Below are 19449 nucleotides of genomic sequence, written 5' to 3' on the forward strand. Positions count from 1 at the left end.
GTTAAACCACAGAGCCTAGGACTTGCCGATCAGAAGGTTGGTGGTTCGAATACCCGCAAGGGGTGAGCTCCCGTTGCTCAGTCCCTGCTCCTGCCAACCTAGCAGTTCGAAAGGATGTCAAAGTGCAAGTAGATAAATAGGTACCGCTCTGGCGGGAAGGTAAACAGCATTTCCGTGCGCTGCTCTGGTTCGCCAGAAGCGGCTTAGTCATGCTGGCCACATGACCTGGAAGCTGTACGCTGGCTCCCTAGGCCAATAAAGCGAGATGAGCGCCGCAACACCAGAGTCGGCCACGACTGGACCTAATGGTCAGGGGTCCCTTTACCTTTACTTTACCTAAGGCAAAGAAAGGCCTCTGAACAACTCTCAGCACCTACTGTTCGCAGATTCTTCGGGGGATGCCATGACTGCTTAAAGTGGCACGACACTGCTTTAAATGGATAGTACAGATGGGGAAAGACAGAACTGTCGTCACAGACAGAGAGAGGGAATTCTAGCCACATGGGGACAGTAGAGGAGAATGGTTGGAGTAATTAATGAGAAGAGATTTTTGGTGGCTGATCCTGGTATAGTGAGAAGAGTGAAGATCATGGACAGGGATACACACACACACACACACACACACACCGTGTTATTTCTAGTGTTTTAACTTTGTAGATCTGTTTTGTGAGAACCACCCAGAGGACACTTTATATAGGTCAATAGATGCATGTCAAAAAAACCAAAATAAAATATATTGGAAGGAAAGCTACTATTCTGTCTAGTAAGGTAAAAGGTAAAGCCGACCCCTAGATGGTTAAGTCCAGTCAAAGGTGACTATGGGATGCAGCGTTCATCTCGCTTCAGGCCAAGGGAGCTGGCATTTGTCTGCAGAAGCTTTCCAGGTCATGTGGCCAGCAAGACTAAACCACTTCTGGCACAACGGAACACCGTGGTGAAAACCAGAAGACATGGAAACGCCATTTAACTTCCCGTCACAGCAGTACCTATTTATCTACTTGCACTGGTGTGCTTTCGAAGTGCTAGGTCGGCAGGAGCTGGGACAGAGCAACGGGAGCTCACCCCGTTGCACGGATTCGAACCACTGACCTTCCCAGCAGCAAGCCTGAGAGGCTTAGTGGTTTTTAGACCACAGTGCCACCTGCTCCCTAGTACTAACTGCCAGTCTGGCCTCAGGAAAGTTCTGGGCATTTTGTGGTTAAATGATTGTGCTTAGGGATTGTCCCTTTAGGTGCATAGGGAGTGTCAAATGGTAGTTGATTAACCTTCGCGAATGTCCACCTTGTTTCTAAACAGCTCAATTAGAGGTCTGGATTATGCTTCAACTTTCTAAAAAGTGCTCTATTTAGTTGCAAACCAATATAGTTTTGATTTTTTAAAGTAAACAGTTCATATACATGCTTGTTCAGAAAATATACAAATTGCGTAGCTGGAAAACAGGTTTCAAAAGCACTTTCCCCCTTGCTATTTAAATCACTTTGATCTGCAACCAGTCCATTTCAGCATTATTTTGGAATGGCTGGCCCACCAAATGACCTTGTAATCTACATTACTACGCTATACGAGTTTTCTTACTTACTCTCTCTCACACTATGCTACCTTTCAAACAAGAGAAACTACCTTGCTTATAGCTCAGGTTCCCAATTTACCTGAATTAGAAAGAAGGAATCGGCTACAGCAGCCTAATCCCAGATGCAGTTTCTCCTAGTTCTTGGCATATGTACTGCAGCCCATCATTTCCTGGATCCTTGCATGAGTGACAGTGAACAGAAAGTAACCTGGATGAACCTACTGGGCTTAAAAAAAAATTGGCTACCCCTCTGGAAAGACCCCAACATCCATCAACGTTGGCCTAAATTAAACCTTTCACCTCCTCTGATTTGTGGACAATGATTCTTAGGCAAAAGTCTATTAAGTGAACCAATAAATTATTTACCTGGGATTTTCTGCAACGCTACAGAAAAGCCAATTACCAAGAGGACACATTTCTCAGCACTCAGCTTCGCTGTACTCACTCCTCTGGCGAGCCAACAATCTACAATTACTGCAGTACTCGCCTCTCTCCACTCACCTCCCTCCTGGCTTTAGCAAGGAACATTTCATCTGTTTTCTGGAAAGAGTCCCTCAAGGCCTCCACCGGGTTTTTCAGAAGGTCTTTGTGATGTGCCACATTTACGTGCAAGTGAGCAGCTGCATAGTTAGCCGCATCTATTCCTCCGTGACCATCAAACACGGCAAAGTACGCCCGGTCCACGTCATCCTTCCGGAGGAAAGGACATGCAAAGAGAAGGCAAAGATAATTTTTTACCACGTGTGACTTCTTCTGTGAATGTATCGGAATGGCCCTACTGGGCTGAAGAATTTTTTTCAGTGATAATTTCATTGCTATATCTCCCCCTGCTCCATAAAACTCTTGTGACGTTTTTCTACACTCAAGAGGCATATCATTTTTTAATGAAACAAATAAATAATAAGTAGAAAAATAACCAATACGGGGGACCTAGAAGCCAAAGCATAAACAGCAACAAGACCCAGGATAAATAATTCCAATACAACAGGTGTGCTACTTTGCTGTGCAACAGGTTGCTCAAATCTATTGTGAAATGAAATCAGCAGCGACCTGCTTTCGGATTTCCTTACGCAGCAACCTTCTGCTGGTGCAAAACATTTGGCCAGTGGAACAGGTATACCACTAATTGACGTTCATTTAGCTGCACTACATTGGCTACAACCCACTGTCTTGCACAGGACATGTACCTAGATGCCTTTTCATCTCTTAAGCAATTTTCCTGAGCCCCACTCCCCAAATCACCATAGTTAGAACTAGTCCAGGGGGTGGAGGGGGTGGAGCAAGGATTTTCAAGACTCAGATTAATATATTTATTATGTCAGAACAATAACTTAGTTTTGAGATTAGTGTGCCTATTCTATAACAGATTCCTCAAAGAACTTGGGGTGAACTCTGTCGTGATCTTCATCCAACTTCCAGCAACTTTACCTAATATGCACATTTTCGCAATTTCCTCTAAAATTGAGTGTTTTTGTCTAATATATGCATCTTCATTGACACTTGACCCCAGCATATATGTTTTTGCGAACGTTATTTGGATGGGAAACTGCACTGTAAAACTCAGAGAAGGTTCAAATTTTCTGTGCTTTGGTTCTTGTAGTGCTTCCAAAAGTGTGAATTAAATTAAACTTGTGCCCCTTCCCTATCTGTGAGTACCTGCACTCTCTCACAGTTGTGCAGTTACTTCATGTTAAACCCTGGACTTCATTATTATTATTATTATTATTATTGTTGTTGTTGTTGTTGTTGTTGTTGTTGTTGTTGTTGTTGCTGCTGTTGTTGTTATTATTATTATACCCCACCCATCTAGCTGGGTTTCCCTAGCCACTGTGGGCGGCTCCCAACAGAATATTAAAAACACAATACAACATCAAACATTAAAAACTTCCCTAAACATGTCTGTCTTCAGATGTCTTCTAAAAGTCGGAGAGTTGTTTATTTCCTTGACATCTGATGGGAGGGCGTTCCACAGGGCGGGTGCCACCACTGAGAAGACCCTCGGAGCTGCTTCTCAGTGATGGGGGTGGAGACACTCCTGCAGGTAATGGTGTTGTGGGGGCACTGCCCTCGTTCAGAGAATCTATAGAATTGGTAGTTTTGGAAGGTACCCCAATGGTCATTGATCCAACCCCCTGAAATGCAGGATGATAGCTGGTCATCTAACTCCTGCTTCAAAACCTCCAAGGAAGGAGAGTCTACCTTTCGTGGAGTAGGTTTCAAAAATAGACCATTAAACAATGGTTGAAACGGAAGCCACAGTGGAAGGCTACTTTTTCCAACAGACTGATCTGAAGCATTATTATGAAAGTTTAGATGGTAACATGTATTAATTCACTTGTTTCAAAATGCGCTATGCCAGCCCTGCTGTATCCTCTGCCCCTAGCTCACTCCTGCTGAGTGGCTCTCTGCACTTCTGTCCTGACGCCACCAGTGTTCTCTCACCTGAGCCCTAGAAACGTACCGTCAAGCCAAACAGCTGATTAAATTCTGGGAGGGAAACATGCCTGTCCTCCATTTTCCGGCGGGTATTACGGGTTGCATGGATGGAAACTTGGAGGTAGCGATGAAGCGGCTTCGGAGGCGGAGGCGGCTGCTTCTGCCACTTGCAGCAAACGTCCCAGAGTTTGTTAAAGAAGCAGCGCTGCAAAGAGCCTCCATCCAGCACTGAACATAAAATGAGAGAGAAGTCATCTTTGGGGGCTTACATTGCATCATTTGGCTTTCTCCTTCAACCTGCCACTGATTGAGGTTTTTCTCATCTGTTTACAGTGGAAACTCGGGTTACATACGCTTCAGGTTACATACACTTCAAGTTACAGACTCCACTAACCCAGAAATAGTACCTCGGGTTAAGAACTTTGCTTCAGGATGAGAACAGAAATCGTGCTCCGGCGGCGTGGTGGCAGCGGGAGGCCCCATTAGCTAAAGTGGTGCTTCAGGTTAAGAACAGTTTCAGGTTAAGAACGGGCCTGCGGAACGAATTAAGTACTTAACCCGAGGTACCACTGTACTTACCTAAGATACTGCACGATTTTAATAAAACAACCATAATGGTGTTAAAGGCTGTTCCACTCTTCTCATTAAGGACTGATGATGGTTGTGTTAGGGACGCGGGTGGCGCTGTGGGTTAAACCACAGAGCCTAGGACTTGCTGATCAGAAGGTCGGCGGTTCGAATCCCTGCGACGGGGTGAGCTCCCGTTGCTCGGTCCCTGCTCCTGCCCACCTAGCATTTCGAAAGCACGTCAAAGTACAAGTAGATAAATAGGTACCGCTCTGGCGGGAAGGTAAACGGCATTTCCATGCGCTGCTCTGGTTCGCCAGAAGCAGCTTAGTCATGCTGACCACATGACCCGGAAGCTGTTCGCCGGCTCCCTCGGCCAATAAAGTAAGATGAGCGCCCCAACCCCAGAGTCGGCCACTACTGAACCTAATGGTCAAGGGTCTCTTTGCCTTTTTAAGGTTGTGTTGCTCAGCGTAGGAGACAGGGAAGGCTCCTCCCGTTTTGCTACCTGAGACAGAACGGAAATTGCCGCCTTCTGCCCCCACCCACACTGGCAGAGTCAGGGGCAAGAGTCAGGGCATTCCACAAAGTATTGCTGCTTGGCTTCTCTGCCCCAGGGGCACTCTGGTAGCGGTGGAAACTGTGAGGTACGTGGAGCGCCATCTCTTGCACCTGTGCCACCTGAGGTGGGCGTTTCACCCCAACCTCCTGTGTGGGCCGACTATTCACAAAGAAATTATGATATGATTGCATGATACAAAAACTGTGCTTCTTGCTACAGATAGGTAGCCGTGTTGGTCTGCCATAGTCAAAATTAAAAAATTCCTTCCAGTAGCACCTTAAAGACCAACTAAGTTAGTTCTTGGTATGAGCTTTCGTGTGCATGTACACTTCTTCAGATACACTGAAACAGAAGTTGCCAGACCGTTCTATATAGTGAGGTGGGGAGGGGTATTACTCAGAAGGGTGGTGGGAATGGGAGATTGGCAGATAGCTGAGATGAGCCTGTTGACGACTCTTAACGACTGTAATAGGTCTTACAGGAAAAGGCAAGGGGTGAGAAGGTGTGAAATGGCTTAGAATAAACGGACATAAATCTGACATCAAGAATCACAAAACAGAGAAACCAGTAGGAGAACACTTCAATCTCCCAGGACATTCTATACAAGATCTCAAAGTAGCTGTTTTACTACAAAGGAATTTCAGAAATAGACTGGAAAGAGAAGCTGCTGAATTGCAACTCATTACCAAACTTAAAACCATGGAGAGACCTGGTCTGAACAAAGACAATGGATTCTTATCTCATTATACATGACTAAGCCATTTCTCACCTTCTCACCCCTTGCCTTTTCCTGTAACTTAGTTGGTCTTTAAGGTGCTACTGGAAGGAATTTTTTTATTTTGTGCTTCTTGCTGTTCATTTCCCCAAGATGTTGGTTGTTTAGAACAGGGCAATACCACAGTATCAGAGGGAGAAAACAGACAACCAAGTTCCCTCTGCAGGATGAGACTAGCTGCCATTGGCCTTCTCCACTCCTGGACCTGCCTCCTTAAAAGTAAACATTTCACTGGACGTAACTTCGTTATGTATTAATATGAACGTGCTGGTGCCAGAACTTGTTTATTTTGCTTTTCTCCCTTCTCATTCGTTTTGCCTTATTGTATCCTGTCTCAGATCACAGGCAGAGAACCTGTGGCCATCCACATGTTGCTGGACTGCAACTCCTCCTCATCCCTTACCAATATTGACAATGCTGGCTGGGACTAATGAGAGCATCAGTCCAATAACACCTGGAGGGCCACAGGTTCTATGCCTGTGATTGAAGCCCTTTTGGGCTGACGCTCACAGAGCCTAGGACTTGCCGATTGGAAGGTCGGCAGTTCGAATCCCCGCGACGGAGTGAGCTCCCATTGCTTGCTACCTGCTCCTGCCCACCTAGCACTTCGAAAGCATGTTAAAGTGCAAGTAGATAAATAGGTACTGCTCCGGCGGGAAGGTAAATGGCGTTTCCGTGCGCTGCTCTGGTTCGCCAGAAGCGGCTTAGTCATGCTGGCCACATGACTCGGAAGCTGTACGCCGGCTCCGTCAGCCAGTAAAGCGAGATGAGCGCCGCAACCCCAGAGTCGGTCACAACTGGACCTAATGGTCAGGGGTCCCTTTACATAGCACCACATTCAATAAGAGACCATTAACCACTTCCCACCTCCAACCAGTGTGCATCAATTTGTCGTTTGTTTAAATAAATTATGTGCATTTTTGTTTTCAGATGCTGAGCACACCTATGGGGACCTGCCAAAGCTAGATGGCTTTCAGGCAAAATGTATGCGATCTCTGCTGCAGGTACCTAACTGCGTCCTTAACTCCGTACTTCTGTTGGAAGCTGGTGAATGCCCAATTTCAGCTAGAGCGTGGTGGGCTGCCCTAAAACATTGGCTCAGGATTTCAGTGTTTAATCTAGGGATGGGTCTGTACCAACATTTGACCAATGAGGAATTTGTCAGCAAATGGCAGAAAACCATGGCTAAAAAAGCCACCTCTATTGGTCTGTCTCCCCCCCCCCAACCGTATTACCTGGGCTATGAAGGCGCCCAAAAGGTTTTAAAGCAAAGATTATGGGACAATGCACACAGTGACTTGCGATCTCGGTCAAACGCAGTCTGTAGTCCGCTGGCAGCAGGAGTTCAATATGGGTATGTCTTTGAGTTAACATCTTACATCAAAAACCTAACAGTACCTAACTATCGAAGGCTTTTCACCAAAGCCAGACTGAATGTCTTCCCCTCTGCAGTGCTGGATGGTAGGTTGAGAGGAGTTCCGTACCAGGACAGACTTTGCTCGTGTGCTCAAGACATTGATTCCATACATTGTGCGAAGTATGAGCAGGCCAGGGCTGAACTGATACCACCCTTGCTGGTGCCTTTCCCGGGAAATTCAGAGGCTCACTATGTCAGGTTCCTACTGGAAGACCGGACAAAAGCTAGAACGTTGGCAGTGGCAAAGTTTTTATCGGTGGTTGCAAGAACAAACGAGCCCTATATTCCAAAGAAAGTGCTTGATTAACCTGGAGGTAGACGGTATGAGCTCTGTATTAATTTGTAATGTTTTGTTGGGTCTCTGGACCGTAATAAAGATTGATGATGATGATAAATAAATTATGTGCATTTTTGTTTTCAGATGCTGAGCACACCTATGTTAATACTGCAGCACTGGAACACTCCATAAATGCTTTTCAAAAGAAGAACTTGGAAAAATGTCAGCAAGCTATGCTGCCCCCTAAAGCAACTCCTCAGCATTTTGTGAACTTTTTAAGGTATGCCAACCTCCCTCTGGTGCTTGATCCAATGTCTCCATTATGAAAGGAAAAGGTATCGCACGAGTGCCAGCTAATCCTAGTGCCAACTACTGTTTTATTTTGTGTCCCCTGCTCCCTGAAAGGCAGGGCCGGCCCACCCATGAGGCAAGGTGAGGCAACGGCCTCAAGCGGCAGGATCCGCAGGGGCAGCAGCAGATCCTGCTGTAGATCTTTATTCCCTTTGCATTCCTGATGCAGATCTTCACTCACCCCTTCTTTCCTGGCAGGGAGGGGCCTGGCATTTCGTGGTTCGCCTCAGGTGCCAAAATGTCTTGGGCCAGCCCTGCTACCTGACAACCCAGCCTTCCTAGGCGCAGCTTGAAACCTGCCTAGCACCTTGCTAGCAGAGCCTTGTCCAATTGTCTGCCACCACCTCCCACATTCCATCTGAAGTCTGACTAAACAAAAGACGACAGGGCTTCGGCATCTGCCAACATTACTCCTCCCTGCCGGCTTTGCTTGACATCTGATGGATTTTTGATTTTTTAAAAAAGCTTACAGACTGAAATGCTTACTTTTGATTTTGAATACCAATGCCAATAATAATAATAATAATAATAATAATAATATCTTTATTTACAAAAGTACAGGTAGAGCAGGCAACATGATGATAAAGATAAAAGCACACAGGCAGTCCCTAGTGGGGATGGAGGGACCTGTCAATTTTAGTTCTCGTAGCTTCTCGTTTCCCCCACTCTGAAATTCAGTTCTCGACATTTCTGCAGCAATTTGCATTTTTTAAAAAAATTAAAATTCTTCAGCACTGTAGTGCAAACCTCTTCTAAGAATCACATTTTTTAATGCAGTTTTGACCACATTTTTGCAAGCAATTTGTCCTACCGTAATGCATTATGGCTTGCTATTTTCGCTAATATATTCATTTTTATGGGCATTTCCACCTAATATATTCATTTTTATGACCATTTCACCCTAATATACGCATTTTTGTAAACACTGTTCTGTTGGAGGACTGCACTGCAAAATTAAAGTAAGTGCGGATTTTGAAGGATGGCTGTGTTTTGGCCTTCAATATTTGTCAGGGAACTGACATCGGAGGGAGAGGCGAAGGGGAGGCTCCCAGATGATGCTGGCGAAGGACCCAGCAGCAGGGGGAGAATCAGCTCAGGAGAGGGGGAAGCCAATCAGCGCAACACCAGGGATAAAGGGGGGCAGACGGGGGAATCGGAGAGAGGGCTCCAGGACTCTTCACTGGACCTCAGTGAGGAGAGCCCAGGTCCTCCGCTACCCACGCCTTTCCTGCACAGAAGACTCCCGCGCAGTGAGAGGAGGAGGCTGGGTGTCAAACAACTTTTATGTTGGAAAAGGTTCAAGAAACGCCCACTGACGGATTCTGCCAGTGACCGAGGCAGCCACAATGAGAAGGGGCTGTGCAGTCAGAAAGGTTTAACAAAGCAAATTAACTGAGAAAGGCACCAGTTTACGCACGAGTAACTCATACCTATTACAATATTGTTTCAAGAATTGCAAATTTGATAGATTTGGCTTCAAAGGCAAGCTGAGTCACGTTTCTGTCCCATCCTCAGTACCAACACAGCATCTCGAAATCTAAACTGCTTGTACAGCAACTGTGACCCAGACTAGATGGAAGAATACTTTGCATAACAATGTGGCTAACAACTGTATCCAATGGTAACTCAGGCATAAACCACCAAAAGCCAAGTTATTTCAGGTATTTCCCACTGGTTTTAATAGAAGAGAACAAAACTGTGCTTAACTTGGAGGGGCTGGATTTCCATTTTACTGTATGTCACTTCAGGTGTTTTACAGAAGTGACAGACGGGCTTTATTAAAGTGAATTCTATTTATTACACGTTTCCTGCTGTAAAACAAATTTTGCCTCTGGAAAGGTATTATGCGGCATAGCAAGCCCCTTTCCTTTTCTGTTTAGTTATAGAACCGCAGATCTAAGTGAGAACTATTGCTTTTTTGCACTGATTCCTAAACCAAGAGGGACTATTCCGAAGATTTATACATTAAGGCTGCCATTTTACGCACATTTACATGAGAACAAGCCATATTGAATTCAGTGGGGTTTACTTTGGAGAATAAATATGCTTAGTTTGCACTATATTTGCACTGTAAAGCAGGAAACAAGGCAATGCGCACCTTAAATAATAAGCACATATTTAGGGATGGTAACGGGAGCTGCGTTTCAATGTGGTTCAATCCTTGTGCAGGGACCTTACCAATTCAGCTTCCTGCAGGAAACAATTTGTGTGAAATTGACAACCATGGACCCACATGTCAACAGAGCGGTTTGAAAACTAGTATTTTCTTTGAAAAAAGAAAGCTTTAATTTTCATTGGGGGCACATACAAATACCGTATTTTTCGCTCTATAGGACGCACTTTTTCCCCTTCAAAAATGAAGGGGAAATGTGTGTGCGTCCTATGGAGCGAAGGCGCCGTAGCCCCGCGACCCTCTCCCAGCTGCAGAGGTGACTCGCAGCTCTGGCAGGATCCTCTACAGCCCCACGTCACCTCCCCAGCCGGGAGAGCGCGCGCGGGGCTAAAGAAACACCCCGTGACCCTCTCCCAGCTGCAGAGGTGACGCACAGCTATGGCAGGATCCTCTACAGCCCCACGTCACCTCCCCAGCAGGGAGAGCGCGCGCGGAGCTAAAGTAGCCTCCCGCGACCCTCTCCCAGCTGCAGAGGTGACTCGCAGCTCTGGCAGGATCCTCTACAGCCCCACGTCACCTCCCCAGCCGGGAGAGCGCGCGCGGGGCTAAAGAAACACCCCGCGACCCTCTCCCAGCTGCAGAGGTGACGCACAGCTATGGCAGGATCCTCTACAGCCCCACGTCACCTCCCCAGCAGGGAGAGCGCGCGCGGAGCTAAAGTAGCCTCCCGCGACCCTCTCCCAGCTGCAGAGGTGACTCGCAGCTCTGGCAGGATCCTCTATAGCCGCGCGTCACCTCCCCAGCCGGGAGAGCGCGCGGGGGGCTAAAACAGCCCCCCCGCGACCCTCTCCCAGCTGGAGAGGTGACGCGCAGCTATGGCAGGATGCTCTACAGCCCCACGTCACCTCTCCAGCCGGGAGAGCGCGCCCGCTGCTCTCTGACCTGCTCTTTGGGGCTGGTGGTGGGCTTCCCCCCACCAGCCCCAAAGAGCAGGTCGAAAGGAACCTGAAGCCTGGAGAGCGAGAGGGGTCAGTGCACGCCGACCCCTCTCGCTCTCCAGGCTTCCAAGGTAGCCACCTGAATGCACCTTAAACGGCACCTTGCTTTAGAGCAGGAAAACAAGAGGGGGAAAGTTCTCCCCCTCTCTGTGCAGCCTCTCCTGCCGCTTCACTGAAGGGGTGCTGGGCAGAGAGGGGGAGAATTTTTTTTTTCTTGTTCTCCCCCCTCTAAAACAAAGTGCGTCCTATTGTCCGGTGCGTCCAATGGTGCGAAAAATACGGTATCTCACCACATGCAGTTACATCAGGATAAGAAAAGGTACAGGGAAAATCCCTTTCTTGCTATGATATGCCATAATCTACAGTGGTACCTCGGGTTAAGTACTTAATTCGTTCTGGAGGTCTGTTCTTAACCTGAAACTGTTCTTAACCTGAAGCACCACTTTAGCTAATGGGGCCTCCTGCTACCGTTGCGCCGCCGGAGCACGATTTCTGTTCTCATCCTGAAGCAAAGTTCTTAACCCGAGGTACTATTTCTGGGTTAGCGGAGTCTGTAACTTGAAGTGTATGTAACCCGAGGTACCACTGGTATTGATCCAGCTCAACTCCCTGGTTGCCACAGCTCATAAGGAAAGCATCTTCTATGCATGCATAAAGTCCCAGATTCAATCCTTGGTACGTCCAGAAAGAGAGGGGAAATACCCTCAGTTGGAGTTGTGGGTTCGAGCCCCATGTTGCGCAAAAGATTCTTGCACCGCAGGGGGTTGGACCAAATGACCCTTGTGGTCCCTTCAAACTCTACATTTCTATGATTCTACCCCGTTTTGAAATTCTGGAGAGATGCTACCAGTTAGTGTCAACAATACTGAACCAGATGGACCAATGGTCTGACACAATAGACAACCTCTCATGTTTCAGGCCGATTTGTAAATATGCCCTGTTTGGTGACAGGCTTTGGAGGCGTGGAGTTAAGAACTATTTCCAACTTTCTCTCCATGTGATCTTATCACTTGCTTGAGGATCCCCAACAGCTGTTTGCCAAATGTAAACAAGCTTCTCTTGATGTGACACCTTTATCTTTATGGCTCATTCAGCCCCCCTCCCTTTAAAAAAAAAAAACTAGGTGTTTTTTAAACCAACTTCTGCTGGTAACTCATTCTATATGGAACATTATTGGGAGGAACCTTTTTTTTTTTTTTGCCAGTAATCAAGTTATTTCTGAATTTCAGGAGAAAGGACGATTACATCCAACCTGACCAGCTTAATATTGGCTGCTTACAAATTGCTACGAGACACTGAGCCAGGCTTTGTGGCGCTGGGAGCTTGTTCCTTCCTTCTGATTTGCTGATTCTACTATGCTGGTTAAGTACCAACAGAGTATGTGCACTTTGTTTTTAAAAAATAAGAATCCCTGCCCAGGAAGTAAGCAAGAAGCACACAGTCTGGCCACTGTAAAATCTCAGCACAGTTTTCTAGTTTTGTGCAAATCTGAGGGATCAAACAAATATAAGACTATACTCTTCCATTCAGATTTTTTTCAGAAAAAGAGCAAGGCCAGAAAAGAAATGAAAGCACTGAGGAAGCTCGTCAAAGTGCAAGTAGATAAATAGGTACCACTCCGGCGGAAAGGTAAACGGCATGAGATGAGCCGTCGCAACCCCAGAGTCGGTCACGACTGGACCTAATGGTCAGGGGTCCCTTTACCCTTTAAAGTCACAGTAAATGCAATATGTTGCTCTCTCTCTCTTTTTTTAAAAAAAATATTTATTAGAGTTTCCAATTTTTTACAAAACAAAAAGAAAAAAGCAAACAAAAAAACATTAAAAAACATTAAGAAACACATAACTTTCACAACTTATTTTCTCAATTATATGTTGCTCTCTCTGTCATTAAATGACATGCAGTTTTCATAATCCCCAACAGATGGAGCCAACTTATTACTTCACTTTGATTCAGAGGAAACAGTTACCCAACAGATTGCTTGAGGAGAGGAACTGAATTGTACGTAGGATTTGGCAAGATCATCGCATTATATACTACCTTTAGATCCCATCCTTCTCCAAGAAGCTCAGGGTGGAGTGCTTGCCCCCCCCTTCTTATTTCATCCTCACAACAGGCCAGTGATGTAGGCTAGTTTGAGAGATGGGGAATCCCCCAATATCTGCAAGTAAACTTCATGGCTGATTAGGGAACACCATATAACCTGGATATATTGCCCCTCAACAGATAAAAGCAAAACAAACCAAATAATAAAAAAGGTGTAGAACAATTTAAAACGCAAGGAACAATAAAATCAAACTGACAACCACTGGACTGTTGTGAAGGCAACTGAGGTTTGAGTGGAGAAAATAAAGTTGTAGCAAACAGAGAAAACCAGAGCAAGATTGGAGTTTTCAGCCAAGAAAGGTGCCATGTGCACTATGGGAGGGGAACGTTAAGACACGGAAATGCTGGGCACCTCCATTGTTATGTACTCCCCAAAGAACTCTACATGGGGCGTCTCTCGATCTTGTTCTGGAAACTGCAGTTAGTGAAGAATGCTGCAGAACGGATGCCGGGACGAGTGAGAGTCCCCTAGCATATCACACCTGTGCTCAAAGATTTGCCCTGGCTGCCAGTTCAATCCCAGGCTGAACTCAAGGTATATCGAGTATAAAAAGCCTATTGGTACAGTGGTGCCTCGCAAGACGAAAATAATCCGTTCCGCGAGTCTCTTCGTCTAGCGGTTTTTTCATCTTGCAAAGCAACCCTATTAGCGGCTTAGCGCTATTAGCGGTTTAGCGGCTATTAAAGGCTTAGCGGCTAAAAGGCTATTAGCGGCTTAGTGGCTTAGAAAAAGGGGGGAGCGAAAAAAAATTGGAACACTCGCAAGACGTTTTCGTCTTGCGAAGCAAGCCCATAGGGAAATTCGTCTTGCGAAGCACATCGAAAAACGGAAAACCCTTTCGTCTAGCGGGTTTTTCGTCTTGCGAGGCATTCGTCTTGCGGGGCACCACTGTATATAAAGCCTTGAGACCAGTTTTCTTAAGGGATTGCCTTGCCCTACGTGTACCGACTTGGAGCTACAGAACTTGCACTTCTGCAAGTGCCATGCAATGCCCATTCTGCATTTGCAAAGAGTTGTTCCTTTAAGGTAGCAGCACCTGTATTCTGGAACTAAACATTAGGCAGGTGCCACCACTGTTTTTTTCTTTTAGGTGCCTGCTGAAAATGTTCCTGTTTCCGTGGGCATATCCAGACACATGATTCTGTTACATGTTTCACGAGTTTTAATATATTTAGTGTGCGTTTTTAAAGGTTCAGCTGGAGCCACTGCTGCATTCTTGCACCTTGGCCTTGACTCGCCTCCCTACGGCTCCTGCGGCTATTTATGTGCCTCTACTTTTCTGGGAACCTCCCCAGCCTCCTTCTCCATGTTCTGGGTGCTGTCTGCCACATTCTGGCCACCTTGCCAAACAGTAAAAATTCAACACAACCAAATTTGCTGTAACATTTTTTGCAACAACCCTGGAAAGACTGCATACATTCTCAACAACATCCTTCGCTGGAGGATGAACACCCTAGCAGGGGGAAGAGAGAGAGAGAGAGATGAGGTTTTGGGAAACCACAGTTCGACTCCCTACTCCATGGATAGGCAAACTAAGGCCCGGGGGCCAGATCCGGCCCAATCGCCTTCTAAATCTGACCCATGGATAGTCCGGGAATCAGCGTGTTTTTACATGAGTAGAATGTGTGCTTTTATTTAAAATGCATCTCTGGCTTATTTGTGGAGCCTCCCTGGCGTTTTCACATGAGTAGAATGTGTGTTTTTATTTAAAATGCATCTCTGGGTTATTTGTGGGGCCTGCCTGGTGTTTTTACATGAATAGAATGGGTGTTTTTATTTAAAATGCATCTCTGGGTTATTTGTGGGGCATAGGAATTCGTTCTTTTTTCTTTCTTTTCCAAAATATAGTCCGGCCCCCCACAAGGTCTGAGGGACAGTGGACCAGCCCCCTGCTGAAAAAGTTTGCCGGCCCCTGGGCCCCTACTCAGTCAGGAAGCTCAGTGGGTGACCTCGGGCAATTTGCTTCCTCTCAGCCTGATCTATCTCACAGGGTTGTTCTGTCTATAAATGGGGTGAGGAGAAGAGAACCACACACATGGTCTCGAGCTCCTAGGAGGAAAGGTGGGATATAAACTTTGCATGAGTGATGTAAAACAAGAACTGGCATCCCCCTGAAAACCGAAGGAACAGAGAAGTCCAAGAGTAGGAGGGGGAAGAGGGAGGGATCAAAGGCTTCGTGCTCGGTTTACAGAACAGATGGTAATGTTGGTGACAGATACAAAGAGTAGCTGGAGAGAGGAATGGTTAGGAGGGAAAGCGAGAGGCTCGATTATTATAGAGCTGAGTAATAATAATAAGTGGCTATGATTGCTTCGAGACAGTTTAGGTACATGTGGGTTTACGTCTGCATGGCAGTCTTAGCCGCACCGTTGTCAATTTCATCCACCACCACATTATAGCGAAGAAAAGGAGGAAGGGCGTTTTTGCTTTTTCATTCACGCTTGCGTGACATGAAGCCACATCCTTCCGCAACAGTAAGCAACACTCTATTTAACTGCCCCCAAATAGGATATTAAGGCCAACTAGGAAGATCAAATCTTGGGGGACATTACAGGAAATGTATCATTAATAGGCATGTGTATAGCATTTTAGTCTGCCAGGTGATTTGCAATTCTTACTGCATGAAACCCAAACTGCTGGCTTGAATCCAAAGGTTCCCCTTCTGCTTGTGGGGGGTGTTCCCTGCTCACAGGAAGTCTGCGGTTCAATGGTGCTTTGCATGCAAAATGTCCCAGGCTAAATCCCTGACATCTCCCCTGCCTTAAACTCTGGAGAGCCCCATCTATTGAGCTAGATGGGCCAATGGTCTGATTTGGTATAATGTGGCTTTCTATGTTTTTCTCAAGGACTGTTTTACCCTAAAGCGCTGTGCAAGAAAAGAGAGGTCAAATCTAAGGAGGTTAATCTGTTTATACAGTGGTACCTCGCAAGACGAATGCCTCGGAAGACGAAAAACTCGCAAGACGAAAGAGTTTTTCGTTTTTTGAGGTGCTTCGTAAGACGAATTTCCCTATGGGCTTGCTTCGCAAGACGAAACGTCTTGCGAGTTTGTTTCCTTTAGAAGCAGGAACTGGGCTGGCAGGGAGCGAGCGAGGGAGCGACCTACCTTTTCCAGAGGGATCCTCTTCTGGAGAGGGCACAGAGAAGGCAGGTGAGCTGGGATCCAGCGGATCTGGCTGGGTCTCTGCGCCGCCTCTGCCTCTCTCTCTCTCTCCCCCTCCCCACGTGGCTGCTCCATTTTGCCCTAACTGCGCGAAGGCAGGAGGAGGGGGACCAAGGAGGAGGAGGAGGCGGCATCCACTGCGCTTGGGCCGCCGCGAAGGCGCCTTTGCGGGGGTGGGAAGAAGCCAGGAGCAGCTGCCGAGACTGTGGGGAGCCCGGCGGCGTGGCGCAAGGTAACGGGGGGAGCAAGGGAGAGTCCACGCCGGGCGCTTTGTGCGTCCGCCCTCGGTTCCTGGGCTCGAACTTCCTTTGGCACCTCGTGGAGAGAGAGGGAATGGAGCGGGCTGGGGCTTTGATGTGGGATGCAGTTTGGCTGAGCGAAGACGCGGCAAGGCTTGGCGACAGAGGAAGGGGGGCTGTTTTCATGGGGAGGTGGGAGGGGGTGTCTTTGCCTCTTCCTGGCAACAGATCCTCCAGGCTGGGGAGCGACCCGCTTTGTGCTTTGCCCGCTATCCCATTATAATACAGTACCAGGGTGCATCTGTGCTTCGCAAGACGAAAAAATCCGCAAGACGAAGAAACTCACAGAACGGATTAATTTCGTCTTGCGAGGCACCACTGTACAGGAGTTTTTGCAATGTCTCGCATAAGCCGAATACCTGCAACTGATCACAGCACTGTGCAAATGTGTAAACGTTCACAGAACCACACTAGTGGCGTTCCCCACTTCTGCTCATGGTTGTTTGGATCTAATCCCTACATCCATCTGAATCCCACTCTGCAGACAGAAAAACAAGGCTGAGAAACTGTGACAACCCACAGGATTGGAACTACTGGGCTCCACTGGGTTCCCTGTAAATACAGTAACCATCCCATTCTCTTCAATGGCAGAGACATGCCATTTGCATGACTGAACATGAAACGCTGTTAGCAACAGGGTGGACAAAAATAAATGTTTTTTTTAAATAAAAATAATCAGATTTTTTAAATTTAAATTGGATTTTTAAAATAAAATGCTTTTGGAGGAAAAAAATATTTCTAAAGATAGTATTCTATTTAGGTTACATTATAGTCCAAAGGCTACTCATCAGGAAATAAGGATTTGTTTTAAGTTTTTCATGTGTGCTAAAACTCTAAGGTGTGTGTTGTTGTTTTTAAAAAAAGTTTAACCACATCAGTTAACAAACATGGATACATATGCTATAATGTTACTGCTTTAGCTATATATAGTGGACGCTCGGGTTGCGAATGTGATCCGTGCAGGAGGCACGTTCGCAACCTGCAGCGCCACGTCTGTGTGCACGCGGGTCACGATTCGGCGCTTCTGTGCATAGTGCTATTTAGCACTTCTGCACATGCGCGAGCGCCAAAACCCGGAAGTAACCTGTTCCGGTGCTTACGGGTTTGGCGCCGTGTGCAACCCGAAAACGCACAACCTGAAGCCTATGTAACCCGAGGTATGACTGTAAATTGTTTAAACTGTTATTAAGGAAATGATTATTTTTCTCCTTCCAATAAAGTACAGCAGAAAAGTTTTCCAAATATAAACAGTTAACTTATTAAACCTCACAATAATTTCAAAATTATCTGTCTATGTATTTCTAATACTGTAGTATAACCAAATCAGTTATATACTAACTGTAAAAACTACTGAAAAATTTTTATTCCAAAAATGAAACCTTCATCTGGTTGTAAATATTAAGATTATACCAGCAAGAATGAGTCTTTCTGTAAAAAAAAAAAAGATTTAAATCAAGTCTTACTGATTAGTGATTTAAACCGTGATTTAAATAGTGATTTAAATCGATTTGATTTAAATCAAATCAAATCTACCCTGGTTAGCAACTTCACTGCCATCATCAAAAACTAACATGATAATTGGATCTTGATAGTCCCCATTTTTCAAAATATTGTAGCAGGATGCCAACAATTCCTTGGGCTGGTGCAGAAAGACCAAATGCTGCTAGTCATGCTGATCAATGTTGTCTTACTGTTCTCCTTTGCTTTGTTGCAACAACCTGCTGGTTTTCATCAAGGGCTATCTTTGTTCTGCAGCTGTGCCGTGTCTTGTGCAATGAAATTCTCAAACGACAGAAAACAATAAAAGCACTATTTCTAATTCTGCCATCTAGCAACATCAAGAACACCAGCTTGCATCCATTCTCTGGTAACCTCCTGGTTATATTACTACACTGTGTTAGCTAACCTTTTTGGCTGTGATTATGCCATTAGTGGAATGCCCTCAAGGTGCCAATACTGTTCTTTTTCGGACTAAAAATGTGCCAATGATGATGCTTGTAAGAATTGTAAATTTACCTGGATGTCGCATAAACTACTGTAAACAATCCTGGAGTCAATTTTGATGGAGAGTGGTATAAAAATGTTTTAAATTAATGAAAATAAAAGAGGTTGAGTTACATCTACTTGAATAGTAATGATCTTGACCTCAGACTCCCATATTACTTTGGGAGGCAAATATACTTACAGGGCTCCGTCTCGTGATCTCCAGCTTCCTCCCCTTCCACATTCTGCTTTTTAAACTCATTAAGATCCGTCTGCAAAATATCGTGGATGGCAGCATGAATCAAAGATGCTGCAAGGAGTGGCGGTGCATTCCTGTTATGGAAAGAAAGGAAAGGGACTGAAATGGACTGCATAGCCAAGGAAAAGCAGTTGATGAAAGTTTAAAATGAAGTATGTTTACGATTCCGACTCACACATCTATTCTTCATGATTTGCAGGGCAGTGGGCTGGGGCAACCCAGTCAGATGGGTGGGGTATAAATAATAAAATTATTATGGTGGAGGTGGTTTTTTGTTCAGCATTTGGGGGAAGGGATGATGGAAATACAAGGTAACAATACTGTTCCTATTAAGTAAATACTGCCAGATTTGTATAATGAAGAGTAATAATCTTTTGATACATTTTAACTTCTATTGGCTGTGCCCCCCCCCAAAAGTGAACCAAACCCACAGTTCACCCCAGAGTAGTACAACTCATAGCAACTTATTCTGTACTGTACTCTTATCTATGTACCATATTTTTCGCTCTATAGGACGCACTTTTTCCCCTCCAAAAATGAAGGGGAAATGTGTGTGCGTCCTATGGAGCGAA

The 19449-nt window shown here is 45.8% G+C and overlaps 1 protein-coding gene across 1 annotated transcript in view; it reads right to left on the reverse strand.

Moving 5' to 3' along the window:
• The window catches only part of PPM1F (protein phosphatase, Mg2+/Mn2+ dependent 1F), a 41136-nt gene that overhangs the window by 9262 nt on the left and 12425 nt on the right, over positions 1-19449 (reverse strand). Inside the window, exons 2-4 of the mRNA XM_081175002.1 lie at positions 18821-18951; positions 4032-4234; positions 2072-2260 (exon numbers count right to left, since the gene is read on the reverse strand). Coding sequence (XP_081031128.1) covers positions 2072-2260; positions 4032-4234; positions 18821-18951 — 523 coding nt within the window. The remainder of the gene's footprint in view (positions 1-2071; positions 2261-4031; positions 4235-18820; positions 18952-19449) is intronic.

This window comes from Podarcis bocagei, assembly GCF_964188305.1.
Source record: "Podarcis bocagei genome assembly, chromosome: 16".
Classification (NCBI taxonomy): domain Eukaryota; kingdom Metazoa; phylum Chordata; class Lepidosauria; order Squamata; family Lacertidae; genus Podarcis; species Podarcis bocagei.